Consider the following 16,812-nt stretch of genomic DNA (forward strand, 5'->3'; position numbering starts at 1 on the left):
ACGCATAGCTCCACAGCTTAGTCAGCAGCAGCTGCTGACTATGTCGGATGGAAGAAAAGAGGGCCCATAACAGGGCCCCCAGCATGCTCCCTTCTCACCCCACTCTTGTCGGCGGTGTTGTTAAGGTTGAGGTATCCATTGCGGGTACGGAGGCTGGAGCCCACATGCTGTTTTCCTTCCCCATCCCCTTTAGGGCTCTGGGTGAAGTGGGCCCTAATCGGTCTCCAGGCACTGAGACCGTGCTCCATCCACAGCCCCTGGGGACTCTGCTGGACAAGGAGCCAAGTATCGTCAGGGACAGGCCCTGCTACTTTGAGGTACTCTGTGTCCCTGTGGGGACCGCGCACAGAAACACTCCAGCATTGCTGGGTGTGTTAGTGCACCGGGGACCGCAGCGCTGACCGCGCTTGTGCCATCACACACTGCAGCGTGGCTGGGTGTGTTAGTTTACTGGGGACTACCGCGCTGACCGCGCGCTGCCGTTTCACACTGCAGCGCGGCTGGGAATGTTAGTACGCCGGGGACTACCGCGCCGACCGCGCTTATACGCCGGCCGCGCTTATAACTCTAGTCCCCGGCTTTTGCGGCCTAGTCTCATTCTTTTCCCGCCCCCAGACCTGCCAGTCAGGGGAAGGGCGGGACGCTGTACAGGACGTCAGCACTGAGGGCTGGAACATGCTTTGCATACTCCACCCCCCTCACTGTGCACAGTGGGGCACCAGATTCCCGCACTTTCTAGGGCACGCCCACGGCCCCCTCCTCTCCTCAGGACGCCGGCAGCCATTCCTGTCAGCTCTTCTGACACTGGAGAGGGGAGACAAGCTCTGGGAGACCCAGGCAGGGATTCTGGTGACCACACAACCGCTTTTGAGCGGGCGGTAAGCAGCACCTGAGGTGCTGGCCCCACTAGTGCAGAAGTGTACTTATAGATTATATGATTATAGGATATACTGTACACTGTATGGTGCACGATTGATTTTTGGCTATATACCCTCCTGGATTGCTCAGAGGAGACAACAGCATGTCGTCCACAAGAAGCAAGGGTGCCAAAGCACAGGCTTACTATGCTGCCTGCGCCGCATGTACGGCTATACTACCGGCAGGTTCCACTGACCCACATTGTGTGCAATGCTCGGCCCCTGTGGCACTTACTCAGCCGGAGCCTCTGCTAAGGGGGGCCCAGGGGGATCCACCTGCTAACACTGTCCAGGTGACAGGGACGGAGTTTGCAGTTTTTACTGATAGACTTTCTGAGACTATGGCCAAGATACTAGAAGCCTTGCAGTCCAGACCGGTATCTCAGACCATGGGCACTGTGGAATCATTGCTACCTGGTCTTCCTCAGTTGGAACAACAATGTCCTCCCGGGGTGTCTCATAGATCCCAGGGTGAGGTCTCTGACACGGACCGCAGCCCCAGACCGCCTAAGCGAGCTCGCTGGGAAATTCCCTCGACATCATCACATTGCTCAGGGTCTCAGCGGGAGGACTCTCTGTATGATGAAGCGGAGGTAGCTGATCAGGATTCTGATCCTGAGGCCGCTCTCAACCTTGATACTCCTGATGGGGACGCCATAGTGAATGATCTTATCGCGTCCATCAATCAAATGTTGGATATTTCTCCCTCAGCTCCTCCAGTAGAGGAGTCAGTTTCTCAGCAGGAGAAATTCCGTTTCAGGTTTCCCAAGCGTACAACGAGTATGTTTCTGGACCACTCTGACTTCAGAGAGGCAGTCCAGAAACACCGAGCTTGTCCAGATAAGCGTTTTTCCAAGCGCCTTAAGAATACACGTTATCCCTTCCCCCCTGACGTGGTCAAGGGCTGGACTCAGTGTCCCAAGGTGGATCCTCCAATCTCCAGACTGGCGGCTAGATCCATAGTTGCAGTTGAAGATGGGGCTTCACTCAAGGATGCCACTGACAGACAGATGGAGCTCTGGTTGAAATCCATCTATGAAGCTATCGGCGCGTCTTTTGCTCCAGCATTCGCGGCCGTATGGGCACTCCAAGCTATCTCAGCGGGTCAAGCGCAAATTGACGCACTCACACGTACATCTGCGCCGCAAGTGGCGTCCATAACCTCTCAAACATCGGCATTTGCGTCCTACGCTATTAATGCTGTCCTGGACTCTGCGAGCCGTACGGCGGTTGCAGCCGACAATTCGGTGGCAATACGCAGGGCCTTGTGGCTACGGGAATGGAAGGCAGATTCAGCTTCCAAAAAGTGCTTAACCAGTTTGCCATTTTCTGGCGACCGTTTGTTTGGTGAGAGATTGGATGAAATCATCAAACAATCCAAGGGAAAGGAAACATCCTTACCCCAGGCCAAACCAAACATACCCCAACAGAGGAGGGGACAGTCGAGGTTTCGGTCCTTTCGGGGTGCGGGCAGGTCCCAATTCTCCTCGTCCAAAAGGCCTCAGAAGGATCAGAGGAACTCCGATTCATGGCGGTCTAAGTCACGCCCTAAAAAGACCGCCGGAGGTGCCGCTACCAAGGCGGCTTCCTCATGACTTACGGCCTCCTCACACCGCATCCTCGGTCGGTGGCAGGCTCTCCCGCTTTTGCGACATCTGGCTGCCACAGGTAAAAGACCGTTGGGTGAGAGACATTCTGTCTCACGGTTACAGGATAGAGTTCAGCTCTCGTCCTCCGACTCGATTCTTCAGAACATCTCCGCCTCCCGAGCGAGCCGATGCTCTTCTGCAGGCGGTGGGCACTCTGAAGGCAGAAGGAGTGGTGGTCCCGGTTCCTCTTCAGCAACAGGGTCACGGTTTCTACTCCAACCTGTTTGTGGTTCCAAAGAAGGACGGGTCTTTCCGTCCTGTCCTGGACCTAAAACTGCTCAACAAACACGTAAAGACCAGGCGGTTCCAGATGGAATCCCTCCGCTCCGTCATCGCCTCAATGTCCCAAGGAGATTTCCTTGCATCGATCGATATCAAAGATGCTTATCTCCACGTACCGATTGCTCCAGAGCATCAGCGCTTCCTGCGCTTCGCCATAGGAGACGAACACCTTCAGTTCGCGGCACTGCCGTTCGGCCTGGCGACAGCCCCACGGGTTTTCACCAAGGTCATGGCTACAGTAGTTGCGGTCCTCCACTCTCAGGGTCACTCGGTGATACCTTACTTAGACGATCTGCTGGTCAAGGCACCCTCTCAAGAGGCATGCCAACACAGCCTCAACGCTACTCTGGAGACTCTCCAGAGTTTCGGGTGGATCATCAATTTTCCAAAGTCAAATCTGACACCGGCCCAATCGCTGACATATCTTGGCATGGAGTTTCATACCCTCTCAGCGATGGTGATGCTCCCGCTGAACAAACAGCGGTCACTACAGACAGGGGTGCAATCTCTCCTTCAAGGTCAGTCACACCCCTTGAGGCGCCTCATGCACTTCCTGGGGAAGATGGTGGCAGCAATGGAGGCAGTCCCTTTCGCGCAGTTTCACCTGCGTCCTCTTCAATGGGACATCCTACGCAAATGGGACAGGAAGTCGACGTCCCTCGACAGGAACGTCTCCCTCTCTCAGGCAACCAAAGCTTCCCTTCGGTGGTGGCTTCTTCCCACTTCATTATCGAAGGGGAAATCCTTCCTACCCCCATCCTGGGCGGTGGTCACGACGGACGCGAGTCTGTCAGGGTGGGGAGCAGTCTTTCTCCACCACAGGGCTCAGGGTACGTGGACTCAGCAAGAGTCCTCCCTTCAGATCAATGTTCTGGAGATCAGGGCAGTGTATCTTGCCCTAAAAGCGTTCCAGCAGTGGCTGGAAGGCAAGCAGATCCGAATTCAGTCGGACAACTCCACAGCGGTGGCTTACATCAACCACCAAGGCGGAACACGCAGTCGGCAAGCCTTCCAGGAAGTCCGGCGGATTTTGATGTGGGTGGAAGCCACGGCCTCCACCATATCCGCAGTTCACATCCCGGGCGTAGAAAACTGGGAAGCAGACTTTCTCAGTCGCCAGGGCATGGACGCAGGGGAATGGTCCCTTCACCCGGACGTGTTTCAGGAGATCTGTTGCCGCTGGGGGATGCCGGACGTCGACCTAATGGCGTCCCGGCACAACAACAAGGTCACGGCATTCATGGCACGATCTCACGATCACAGAGCTCTGGCGGCGGACGCCTTAGTTCAGGATTGGTCGCAGTTTCAACTCCCTTATGTGTTTCCTCCTCTGGCACTGTTGCCCAGAGTTTTACGCAAGATCAGGGCCGACTGCCGCCGCGCCACCCTCGTCGCTCCAGACTGGCCGAGGAGGTCGTGGTATCCGGATCTGTGGCATCTCACGGTGGGCCAACCGTGGGCACTGCCAGACCGACCAGACTTGCTGTCTCAAGGGCCGTTTTTCCATCTGAATTCTGCGGCCCTCAACCTGACTGTGTGGCCATTGAGTCCTGGATCCTAGCGTCTTCAGGGTTATCTCAAGAGGTCATTGCCACTATGAGACAGGCTAGGAAACCAACGTCCGCCAAGATCTACCACAGGACGTGGAAAATATTCCTGTCGTGGTGCTCTGCTCAGGGTTTTTCTCCCTGGCCATTTGCCTTGCCCACTTTTCTGTCCTTCCTTCAATCCGGATTGGAAAAGGGTTTGTCGCTCGGCTCCCTTAAGGGACAAGTCTCTGCGCTCTCTGTGTTTTTTCAGAAGCGCCTTGCCAGACTTCCACAGGTACGCACGTTCCTGCAGGGGGTTTGTCACATCGTCCCTCCTTACAAGCGTCCGTTAGAACCCTGGGATCTGAACAGGGTGCTGATGGTTCTTCAGAAACCACCGTTCGAGCCAATGAGGGATATTTCTCTCTCACGCCTTTCGCAGAAAGTGGTTTTCCTAGTAGCAGTCACTTCACTTCGGAGAGTGTCGGAGCTAGCAGCGTTGTCATGCAAAGCCCCTTTCCTGGTGTTTCACCAGGATTAGGTGGTTCTGCGTCCGGTTCCGGAATTTCTCCCTAAGGTGGTATCCCCCTTTCATCTCAATCAGGATATCTCCTTACCCTCTTTTTGTCCTCATCCAGTTCACCAATGTGAAAAGGATTTGCACTTGTTAGATCTGGTGAGAGCACTCAGATTCCTCATTTCTCGTACGGCGCCCCTGCACCGCTCGGATGCACTCTTTGTCCTTGTCGCTGGCCAGCGTAAAGGGACACAAGCTTCCAAATCAACCCTGGCTCGGTGGATCAAGGAACCAATTCTCGAAGCTTATCGTTCCTCGGGGCTTCTGGTTCCCTCAGGGCTGAAGGCCCATTCTGCTAGGGCCGTGGGAGCGTCCTGGGCCTTGCGGCACCAGGCTACGGCTCAGCAGGTGTGTCAGGCAGCTACCTGGTCGAGCCTGCACACTTTCACGAAACACTATCAGGTGCATACCTATGCTTCGGCAGATGCCAGCCTAGGTAGGCGAGTCCTTCAGGCGGCGGTTGCCCACCTGTAGGACGGAGCCGTTACGGCTCTATTATGAGGTATTATTTACCCACCCAGGGACTGCTTTTGGACGTCCCAATTGTCTGGGTCTCCCAATGGAGCGACAAAGAAGAAGGGAATTTTGTTTACTTACCGTAAATTCCTTTTCTTCTAGCTCCAATTGGGAGACCCAGCACCCGCCTCTGTTTTTTTGTGTACACATGTTGTTCATGTTGAATGGTTTCAGTTCTCCGATATTCCTTCGGATTGAATTTACTTTAAACCAGTTTATAATTTTTTCCTCCTTCTTGCTTTTGCACCAAAACTGAGGAGCCCGTGGGAGCACGGGGGGTGTATAGGCAGAAGGGGAGGGGCTTTACACTTTTAGTGTAATACTTTGTGTGGCCTCCGGAGGCATAGCCTATACACCCAATTGTCTGGGTCTCCCAATTGGAGCTAGAAGAAAAGGAATTTACGGTAAGTAAACAAAATTCCCTTCTTTTCTATGTCAGAAAGCAAGCATTTACTATGGGCAACAGAGTGTAATGAGTCATTCTGTCTACCCACGCAGAGACCGAGCGCACAGGAGATAGATCACACTGTTGTCTCTCAGGTTTGAATGGCAGGATCTTTTTACACTAACTCGTCCGCGTTTAGTGTTTGGACGGGGAGGCATCACAATCATAGCTGCGTCTCTGTCCCGCTTGCTATATAGAGCGAAAAGCGCGGCCGTGAGATAGAAGAGGGAAACCTCTCCAGCCCGCTCACCCACCAGAGTGAAGCGCGGTCGTGAGACAGAAAAGGGAGGAAAAGTCCAGGTACCTCCAACCTCCGTGAAGACAAGGTAGGACTCTGTTCCCGGCCTCCCAAGCCTCTCTCCACTCAGTATCAGCATAGGGACTCCTGGGCAGCGTCACCATAGGGACTCCACAACCCCACTCACCTCTCTCAGTGGTGGCAGCAAACGTCATTCACATCCCTGCATAGCATGCGATAGCTGGGTAGATCCATCACATTTCCACCGGTATTTCCTCCCATAACACGAGGATACAGCACGGAGTTAATCCTCAGGCACACAGGCCTTATCACAGGCACGCCTATGTAGCCATTTTAGTCTCCATGTGTAGTTTTGTTCTCCTCCACAGCCACACACGCTGGATAAAACCATGCCTTTCGGGGCCATCTTGGTTAGCATGTGTTTCTTTGTTCCTCAAGTGAAGATAGTTTGGGCACACCCCTTTACCAGTATTGCCTCTTAGGGTACTTTCACACTTGCGTTGTTTGGCAGCCGTCGCAATCCGCCGCTTTGGGAAACCGCGCAATACGTTAACGGATGTGCGCTGTTTCCCTTAACTTGTATTGATGACGCATTGCGACGGATGGCCTTGCGTTGTATCCAACGGCCGACGCTGCGGTGCATCCGTCGGGCGGAAAGAACGCAGCATGTAGCGTTTTTCTGCGCTTCCCAGAGCGTAAAAAAAATGCAATGTGCAGGATTCCGTCAGCGTCCGTCATTTTTATAATGGAAGTCTATGGTGGCGGAATCCGTCATTTGACGGATTCCTATGACTGATCTGTCTTTACACAACTGAGCATGCTCAGTTGAGTAAATCGCTGAAAAAAAGCTACAACGGATTGCGTTGTTTTGCAGGAACTGTCGCATCAGTTGTGCCACTATATGCAACGCATCCGTTACATCTGTCACAAAGCGCAATGCGACGTATGCCGCACAACGCAAGTGTGAAACCATCCTTACAATGATGCAAGCAGTACAGCCCACACCCATTCAGAGCATAGACCATGTGACTGTTCTCAGGGCAGGAGAGGCTGGACACCCCTCCTCCACTAGTGTGCTGGTAATGCAAGCAAATTCAACACACCCAATGTGAGTCTCGATCACAGTACACAGCATGTGTCTATTTGTTCTTCCAGCTCTGCAAACAAATACAGCACATACAATGTAAGAGTACCGTCACACTTTAGCGACGCAGCAGCGATCCCACCAGCGATCTGACCTGGTCAGGATCGCTGCTGCATCGCTACATGGTCGCTGGTGAGCTTTCACACAGGCAGATCTCACCAGTGACCAGCCCCCAGCCAGCAGCGCTTGCGCTTGCACGGAGCCGGCGTCTGGAAGCTGTGGACACTGGTAACTAAGGTAAACATCGGGTATGGTTACCCGATGTTTACCTTAGTTACCAGCGCACACCGCTTAGCTTAGCGTGTGCAGGGAGCAGGAGCCGGCACTGGCAGCGTGAGAGCTGCGGAGGCTGGTAACGAAGGTAAATATTGGGTAACCACCTTGGTTACCCGATGTTTACCTTGGTTACAGCTTACCGCAGGCTGTCAGACGCCAGCTCCTGCTCCCTGCACATTCAGGATTGTTGCTCTCTTGCTGTCACACACAGCGATGTGTGCTTATCAGCGGGAGAGCAACAATAAAAAAACGAACCAGGGCTGTGTGTAATGAGCAGTGATCTCACAGCAGGGACCAGATCGCTGCTCAGTGTCACACACAGCGAGATCGCTAATGAGGTCACTGCTGCGTCACAAAAAACGTGACTCAGCAGCGATCTCAGTATCGATCTCGCTGTGTGTGAAGTACCCCTAAGCATCAAAGTACCGAGGAGTCTCTGATAATCACAATGGAGCCTCCCAGTAGTTACATCTGCACTACTCAGCTCAACTCCTCCATCACAGTTTAACTTTTTCTGACATTCTGTTCTTTAAATTCTCCCTCGCATTGTATCTAGAGATGAGCATTAAACCTATCATTATTTGATCTTCACATGCCAACAATCTAGTTATGTGTCTTATATAACATCACTATGATAACATTTCTATGTCCCTCATGTACTAATTCCACTATACCTGCCGCCCAGGAGTCCCCTGCTAATAGACAATTTCAGCGTGGGTCCTCCTAGTCCAGAGTGGATCTTAACGCTCTCAAAGTACGTAGTCGACCTAAAAAGCGTATCACACACCCTGGTTACGGTTAGGCAAAAGCTGCCTACACAAAATTCTAATCCCGGAACACTGATCTCCTCTCAGAGTGAATCAGCGTTATCGGATGGCTCCCTCCAACACAAAATACGAATCCTGTACGAACACTGATCTTGTCTCAGGGTAACCGGATGGTTCCCTCTAATGTAGCGAAACACTGATTTGTTCTATCAGGGTAACCGAATGGCTTTCTCTAACGTGGCAGATTGCAAACAGGTTCTAAAATACAAACCCGCTTTGCGTCACCTTCTATATCTCCCTCACCATCTTTTCAGCGAGTTCTTCAGTCACAGTAGAAATGCGTTGATTGCAGGGATCGGAGTCCAGTACGGCATCTGACTCTGGTTCTGATTCTCTTTCAGACCAGTCCTCAAAGTGGAGAGATACTGTATAGTCGTCAATTTAGTTCAGGCCGTTAACCAGACCTTAAACATTGCAGAGTCTAATCTGCCTCAGGAAGACAGTATTTCTTTCAGAAAAATAAGTCACACACTTACGGTAACCCGCCAGTATTTCGACTCTCCACTAGCATCATACTTCCATCATCTGATGGAGCTATCCTCAAAAGATCACACCAACAGAGAAGTGGAATCTTTAGCAAAGTTCGCATTTGAGGCAGTAAGACACAGTTCTAGACCCTGCTTTCGCTTCAGTCTGGGTATCTAAATTGATTTCCATTTGGTCAAAACATTTCCGTGACTGCTTCATCAACGGAGCTCCACCATAAGATCTTGCAGATCACGGTAGTCAAATACATTATGCAGGGAGATATTTTCTGTCGTTGTCCCTATATACATCATTAGCGGCTAAGCTTTAGCAGTGGTCTATATGTTAGAGTCCTATGGTTCAAAACAGGGAACGCGGACACCACGCCTAAAAGTAGTCATCACCAGTCTACCTTTCCGATTATTTGGATATTGCCTAGATCACACCATCGCCGAGGCCACAGGTATAAAACAGCGGGATTCAAGAAAAGAGCGTTTGTGTACCAACAAATGAAGAAACCTTCATTCAGAACAATTCCAGCCCGTAAACGCGTCAAACGGACAGGGTTCATTCAGACACAAAGACAACAAGTTAGATATATCATGAAAATGACGACTTCAGCTCTTTACAAAAATGTGGAGCTCATAAGTAAACAACTCTTGGATTCACGTAATAGTTGATTTTGGGTACAAAATAGAACTCAATTCGACACCAAAACACCGTTTTGTGCTTTCCACAGCCGCCAAAGTAAAACATCCCCTACAAGGTTTTTTATTCAGCATCTCTACTCTCCAAAAAGCAGGAGCAATTGTTCCATCACAGGGATGTTTCAAGGTTTTTAATCAAACCTGATAGTTGTACCAAAGAAAGACAGAACAGTATGCCCTCTTCTGCATCTCAAAGTGTGAATTCAATCTGTCATGATACTCCACTTGAAGATGGAGCCTCTTCACGCAGTGATATCACAGATGGATCCTTAAGAATTTATGGACTCAATAGAGATCTGATATTAATATTTACACATACGTCTAGCACAGATATCAAAGATTCTTGCGTTTTACTGTAGATGAGACACATTTAAAATTTATTGCGCGGATCTTCGGTCTAACAACTGCTCTGAGTCTTCACAAAAATGGCTGCAACATAAGCCATCCACCGAGCCAGAAGAATCATAGTCATACCCATCTGACGACATACTCCTCAAAGGTCCATCTCATCAATCAGATCTTCAAAGTCTTAATTTCACCACAGAAAACATAGTTTAGATGGCTGGATAATCAACACAACAAAATTGCCTGTGAATCCCAAACAGCGTCTAATATTGCTGAGTATCCTATCTACATGGTGCAAGCTACACTGTTCCTTACAGAATAGAAGACTTAAGCATTACTACAAGATACTAGACTACTCATACAGGACAGATCTCTTCCTGTCCGAACTTGCATGTAAATATCTAGGAAGATGGTGTAAAGCTGTAAAGGAGCTGAAGTCGTCATTTTCATGATATATCTAACTTGTTGTCTTTGTGTCTGAATGAACCCTGTCCGTAAAGCTGTAAAGGCCGCATCCCACACACTTTAGTTCAGCCAATTTAACAGCAGAGCCTTAAGGCCCTGTCACACACAGAGATAAATCTGCGAAAGATCTGTGGTTGCAGTGAAATTGTGGACAATCAGTTCCAGGTTTGTGGCTGTGTACAAATGGAACAATATGTCCATGATTTCACTGCAACCACAGATCTGCCAAAGATTTATCTCTGTGTGTGACAGGGCCTTTACAGTTAAGGGTGCTTTACACGCTGCGACATCGCTAGCGATCTCGTTAGCGATGTAAAACGCCAGATCGCAGATACGATTTGCCGAGATCACACATGTGACCGGCGCTATAAAAACGACCTATGTGCGATCCTGGAAAATCGTATCTGCGATCTGGCGTGTCATATCACTAACGAGATCGCTAGCAATGTCGCAGCATGTAAAACACCCTTTAGCATCTATTTAGTGTATATGTGAAACAAGTCAATGTAGTCAGGTTCTTCAGTCCCTAAAGTGGTGGCTACAGTCACCTCTTCCTTTTTTTTTTTTTTTTTTTTTTTACACGGTCATTCATTCCTTCCTGTTTATTGGCTAGAGATCACGCCAGCCTCACAGGTTGGGAAGCAGTTTTCCTGAAAACCTCATCCTTCAATGTTGGGAGATTTATGAATCCTCGCTCTGTGTCAACATAATTTGCAGTAACTGCTATCAAATTGACCAATCTGCATACTGTCGGACAAGACCATAACTGTAGTGTACATAATTCACCAAAGACACCAGAAGCCAGAGAGTCCATGGCAAAAGTATCAATGATACTAACCTGGGCTGAGAACCACGTAACACAGAGTTCAGCAGTTCACACCCCAGGAGTAGAGATTTGGGCGACAGACTACCTAAGCCACGAGGGCCCGACCTCAGGAAAATGGTTACTATACTCCAGTTTTTAATCAGGCCAATATTGGAATAAGCCAGATATTGACCTAATCACATCCAGAAACAACAACTAAGTCTCTGCTTGGTATCAGGTACACACGACTCCCTCACAGTGGCATCTAATGCCCTAGGAACATCATGGTCTCAGTTCACACTGCCGTACCTATTTTTTTCCTTTTTCAATAATCCCCAGAATAGTAAAGAACATTAAGGCAGAGGAGGTACCAGTTATACTAAGACCAAACTGACCAAGAGTGTACCCTCAAATTATCAATATGATAGAGGACGTGTCCTTAAAACGCTCAGATCGTCAAGACCGTCTCTACCAAGGCCCGCTCTGTCATCAGAATTCATTGTTTCTTAAATAACAGCATAGCTGTTGGAGCTGCCGTTCTAAAGAACTGAGGTTTATCCGACTCGGTCATACTGACCATGATCAAGGTCAGAACACCATTAACATAAAAATTTTTTACCACTGTAGCTGGAAAGCCCTTTCTAAGTTGGTGTCAATCAAACAATGTTGTTTCTTTATCATTCACACTACCCAGTCTCCTAGCTTTCCTTCAGTCAGGGCTAGACTCCAGGCTAGGCCTCAGTTTCCTCATAGGACAAATCTACGCCCTGTCTATACTTTGTTCAGAAAAACATAGACTATCTATCTCAGATCCTAACATTCCTAAAGGAAGTAGCTTATTATAGACCCCTGATCAACCAACAATAGAAATCTGGGATAAAAATTTAGTCTTCAATGAACTACAAAGCCACCTTGTGAACCTATCCAACACAACACTACAGGGAAAGTCATAATCCTAGTAGCCATTACATCATAAGTCTAGGTCGGAAATTCACCTTTGCTTAGGTCATGCTACTTTTTTAATTATACATACATTAAGATAAAGCCGTACTATGACCGGTAATTACCTTCATCCCCAAGGTAGTTTCGTCATTTCAAATAAATGAGAAAACCATCCTTCCCTCGTTTTGCTCAACACTACCTCATACTATAGAAACATCACTAAACAAACTAGACCTGGTCAGAACAATACGCATATATCTTAATTCAAACAAGGACTTTAGACGAGCAGACTCCTTTTTAATCATGCATAACGGACATCGCTAGGGCCTAGCCACCTCAAGATCTACTTTAGTTAGATGTGTGCTGTCATTCTATCGTCATACTAACTAAGATAAAAGGCAACCCTTCAAGAGTAAAGGTTCATTCCGCACGAGCAGCGGGAACATCCTGGGTGTACGCCATCAAGCTTCCTCCTTACAAGTTTCCAAAATGGAAACCTATGCTATTTTCACACGTTATCCAAGTTTTACAAAGTAAACCCAGCTCTTCTGCTAAAGCAAGCTTAGGCAGTAAGGTTTTATGAAAAATGTTTAATGTTAATCTATAACCCACTTCCCACCACCCTAAGTGACAGCTTTAGGACGTCTCATGGTTTCCTTTGTCCCCCAATGAAGTGAAAGAGAAAAGATTTTGGGTACTCACCGTAAAATCTTTCTCTGAGTTTTCATTGGGGGACACTGCACCCACCCATATATTTATTTATGTGCATTCAAAGAGAAATTTAAATCAACTACGGTAATTACTAGAACTACTTCTACTTCTCTTATTTTCTTACTAACTGAATAACTTCCTGCCGGTAGGTGGGTATATACGGTAGAGGAGGCGTTAACCTTTTATTTTTTGCCTAGTGTCGCCTCCTAGTAGCAGCAGAATATACCCATGGTTTCTTGTGTCCCCCGATGAAGACTCAGAGAGAGATTTTATGGTGAGTACCCAAAACCTTCTTTTAATAATCACATGGAAGAAAAGTGTGGGATTGTTTAATCCAATCTGTACATGAAGGGGAAACTGAATAACAAAATGCATAACATACTTATTGCAGAGACAGAGTACAGGGGGCATTGCTGGAGCCCAGAGAGGTGTGAAAACGATTAGACTACTCTAGACCAACAAGGAACAACACATTAATATTACCAGTAAGCTGAACCATGAGAGAAACTGGCGTTAAAGGAAATCTGTCATCAAGTTTTTGCTGCCTAATCTGCGAGCCCCGTTAATGGTAGCACCGGTTTGTTGCACCGTGGGGCTTGCGTGCATTAGTTATGTTGAAAGCTATGCTGTTGGCAATGTATTTTGCCAGCAGTGTCGCCGCAGGCGGACAGGTTTCAACTGGGTTTTCAAACGAAGCAAACTGCCCAACATCAGCAGCACAACGGTTTACATGATGAGACCAGTTTTACTGACAACATAGAGTGCTGATTCAGTGTGGGCTCCTTTACGGGTGCCATATTATGCCAAGAAAACTTAATGGGAGAGTACAGCTAAAGGAATTCTATATAGTGCGACCCCTAGGTCAGAAGGTTCTGGTGAAGAGCGGATGATGAAACTGAGTATTATAAAAGCATCAAGGTTGTCTTGGTTCTGATGCCACTTAGTCTAGATCAGGGGTGGGAAACCTCCGTCCCGCAGGCTGGATGATCTTTCCTGCGGACCCCGTGCAGATTCCTGAGGACTGCAGTGCTCGGGCCAGCAGCCGCTTCTTACTGGCAGCCGACCCTTTAAACCCTCACGTGCGCATACCATTAGGGCCTGACACATGCCAGTGCTAGTGTGCTAAGGACATTCTTTGTGGGCGGGGGTAGTTCACTATGCACTCCCAGACCACAGAAGAAGAGGAGCAGCAGCCTCCCCATCCCCAGTGTTGTACATGCCTCCCGGAGCTGTGTGCCAGCTCTCCAGTGCTAGGTAACCTGGGCTGCATTGTCGCTGCAGCATGTGAACCCAGCGTTACTTTCTATACTGCTGCTCTTAGATGGGGTAGCAAACGTCTTCTGACAGATTCCCTTTTAAATCTTCAGTTATTTCATATTGTTGCAGAATAAAGAATGGTAATCTCCAAAGGTGAAATACTCCTTACAGTATGTACTCTATATCTGCGGCTATATTACCGGTATATAACATGCTAACAAGATTTCCTGTTCTGTTTCCAAGGTATGATGGAGCACACCAAACGTCTCTTAAGAGCATTTTTTGAACTCTCACAGACGCATAGAGGTAATAATGGACACCTTGTACAAGCTTCAAACATGGTGTATTGTCTAATGACCAATTTCTTTGTCGCTCCATTGGGAGACCCAGACAATTGGGTGTATAGCTTCTGCCTCTGGAGGCCACACAAAGTATTACACTTTAAAAAGTGTAACCCCTCCCCTCTGCCTATACACCCTCCCGTGGACCACGGGCTCCTCAGTTTTATGCTTTGTGTGGAAGGAGGCACACATCCACTCATGCATTCTCATACATAGTTATGTCGGATGATAGAAAATAGGACCCCGATGGGGCCCCCGGCATGTTCCCTTCTCACCCCACTATGTCGGCGGTGTTGTTAAGGTTGAGGTACCCATTGCGGGTACAGAGGCTGGAGCCACATGCCGTCTCCTTCACCATCCCTTATGCGGCTCTGGGAGAAGTGGGATCCTGAGCGGTCATCCATTTGCTGGGACCGTGCTCCATCCGCAGCCCCTGGTGAAACCTGTCGGACCGGAGCCTCTTCAACCCCAGGGACCGGGCCCTGCAACTTGAAGGTACTCTGTGTCCCCATGGGGGGGGACTGTACAGGGAGCGCACCTTCTTCCCGGAAGCCGCGGTAGTTGTAAAACTGAGGAGGCCGGCGGACTTCCGCGCCGATCGTGCCTGCTTGTCGGGCGCGGCCTCCAATTTAGTCCCCGGCTTCACCGCGGCCTAGTCGCGAAAATCCCGCCCCCGGGCCTGCCTGTCAGGGGTAAGGGCGGGATTACCGACATGACGTCGGCTTTGAGGGCTGGAGCATCCTGCATGTCTCCCTCCCCCCTCATTGACCACTGTGGGGACCCCAGATTCCCGCACTTTCCTGGCGCCGCCCTCGGCCCCACTCCTCCCCTGAGAGCTCCGGCGGCCATTTTTTGGCATTCTGCCGGTGGATGCTTCTCAGTGACACAGCTCTGCAGCTCCGGGGGATCCACGACAGGGAATCTGGAGGACACACTCCGCTCGTTAGCGGTCGGTAAGCCACACCGGTCACCCGGTGCTGGTCCCCCTAGAGTGCCGGGATAGATATATATATATATATATATATATATATATATATATATATATATATATATATATATATATATATATATATATATATATATATATAATAGATATATATATATATATCTGTTCGGTCAGGCTCTATACCCTTTTCCCATATACTTTCAGTGGTCACTCTCCTAGGAGACAACAGCATGTCGTCCACAAGGAGCAAAGCTACTAAGGCACAGGTTTTTTTCGCGGCCTGTACCTCTTGTGGGGCTATGTTGCCTGCGGGTTCCACCTACCCTCACTGTGAGCAATGCTCGACTCCTGCCACCTTGCTCAGCCGGAGCCTCGGGCACTTGTGGGCCCTTCGGCTCATGTAGATCCCCCTGCTCCCCCTGAGCAGGCTGTAGGGACAGAGTCACCGGTGTTGGCCTCTTTCGCTGAGAAACTCTCTGTCACTTTCTCAATCCATTGCACAGTCTATGGACAATGGTCATCTAAGCTGCTTGAGGCATTGCAGTCCAGACCGGGCCCTTCACAGGCCCCGGCCCCGGTTAACTTGTCTCCTCCAGGCCCCTCTCGGTCCGCGCCGCAGCGCGCTCCCAGGTTAGCCCCTAGGTCTCAGGCGGAGGACTCCTGCCCGGACCGCAGTCCCAGACCGGCTAAGCGGTCTCGCTGGGACTCTTCCCCGGCCTCTTCACGCTGCTCGGGATCCCAGCTTGAGGTCTCTCAGGATGACGAGGCGGACGTGGGAGCTCAGGGCTCTGACCCTGACTTCGCCCTTAACCTTGATACACCTGAGGGGGACGCCTTAGTAAATGATCTTATCTCGTCCATCAACCAGGTGTTGGATCTCTCACCCCCACCTCCTCCTGTAGAGGAGTCGGCTTCTCAGCAGGAGAAACACCAATTTCGGTTCCCCAAACGTACACGCAATACGTTTTTTGATCACTCTAACTTCAGGGATGCTGTCCAGAAGCCCAGAGCGGTCCCGGACAAGCGCTTTGCTAAAAGGCACACTGACACGCGTTATCCCTTTCCATCTGAAGTCGTTAAGGGCTGGGCACACTCTCCCAAGGTGGATCCTCCAGTATCCAGATTGGCTGCTAGATCCGTTGTGTCTGTTGCCGATGGCTCATCCCTGAAGGATGCCACTGGCAGACAGATAGAGCTCTTGGTGAAGTCTATCTATGAGGCCACGGGCGCGTCTTTCGCCCCGACCTTTGCGGCTGTGTGGGCTCTCCAAGCAATCTCGGCTTGTCTGACTGAGATTAATGCTGTCACACGGAATTCTGCTCCGCATGTTTCCTCATTGACCTCTCAGGCATCAGCCTTTTCGTCCTACGCCATGAACGCCGTCCTGGACTCCACTAGCCGTACGGC

At 49.7% G+C, this 16,812-nt stretch overlaps 1 protein-coding gene across 2 annotated transcripts in view; it reads left to right on the forward strand.

Moving 5' to 3' along the window:
* The window catches only part of PICK1 (protein interacting with PRKCA 1), a 129,124-nt gene that overhangs the window by 45,916 nt on the left and 66,396 nt on the right, over nucleotides 1-16,812 (forward strand). For both annotated transcript variants that reach the window (XM_075321938.1, XM_075321939.1), the window contains exon 8: nucleotides 14,362-14,424. In XM_075321938.1, the coding sequence (XP_075178053.1) occupies nucleotides 14,362-14,424 (63 nt within the window). The remainder of the gene's footprint in view (nucleotides 1-14,361; nucleotides 14,425-16,812) is intronic.

The sequence above is a fragment of the Anomaloglossus baeobatrachus genome, chromosome 8, assembly GCF_048569485.1.
Source record: "Anomaloglossus baeobatrachus isolate aAnoBae1 chromosome 8, aAnoBae1.hap1, whole genome shotgun sequence".
NCBI lineage: Eukaryota > Metazoa > Chordata > Amphibia > Anura > Aromobatidae > Anomaloglossus > Anomaloglossus baeobatrachus.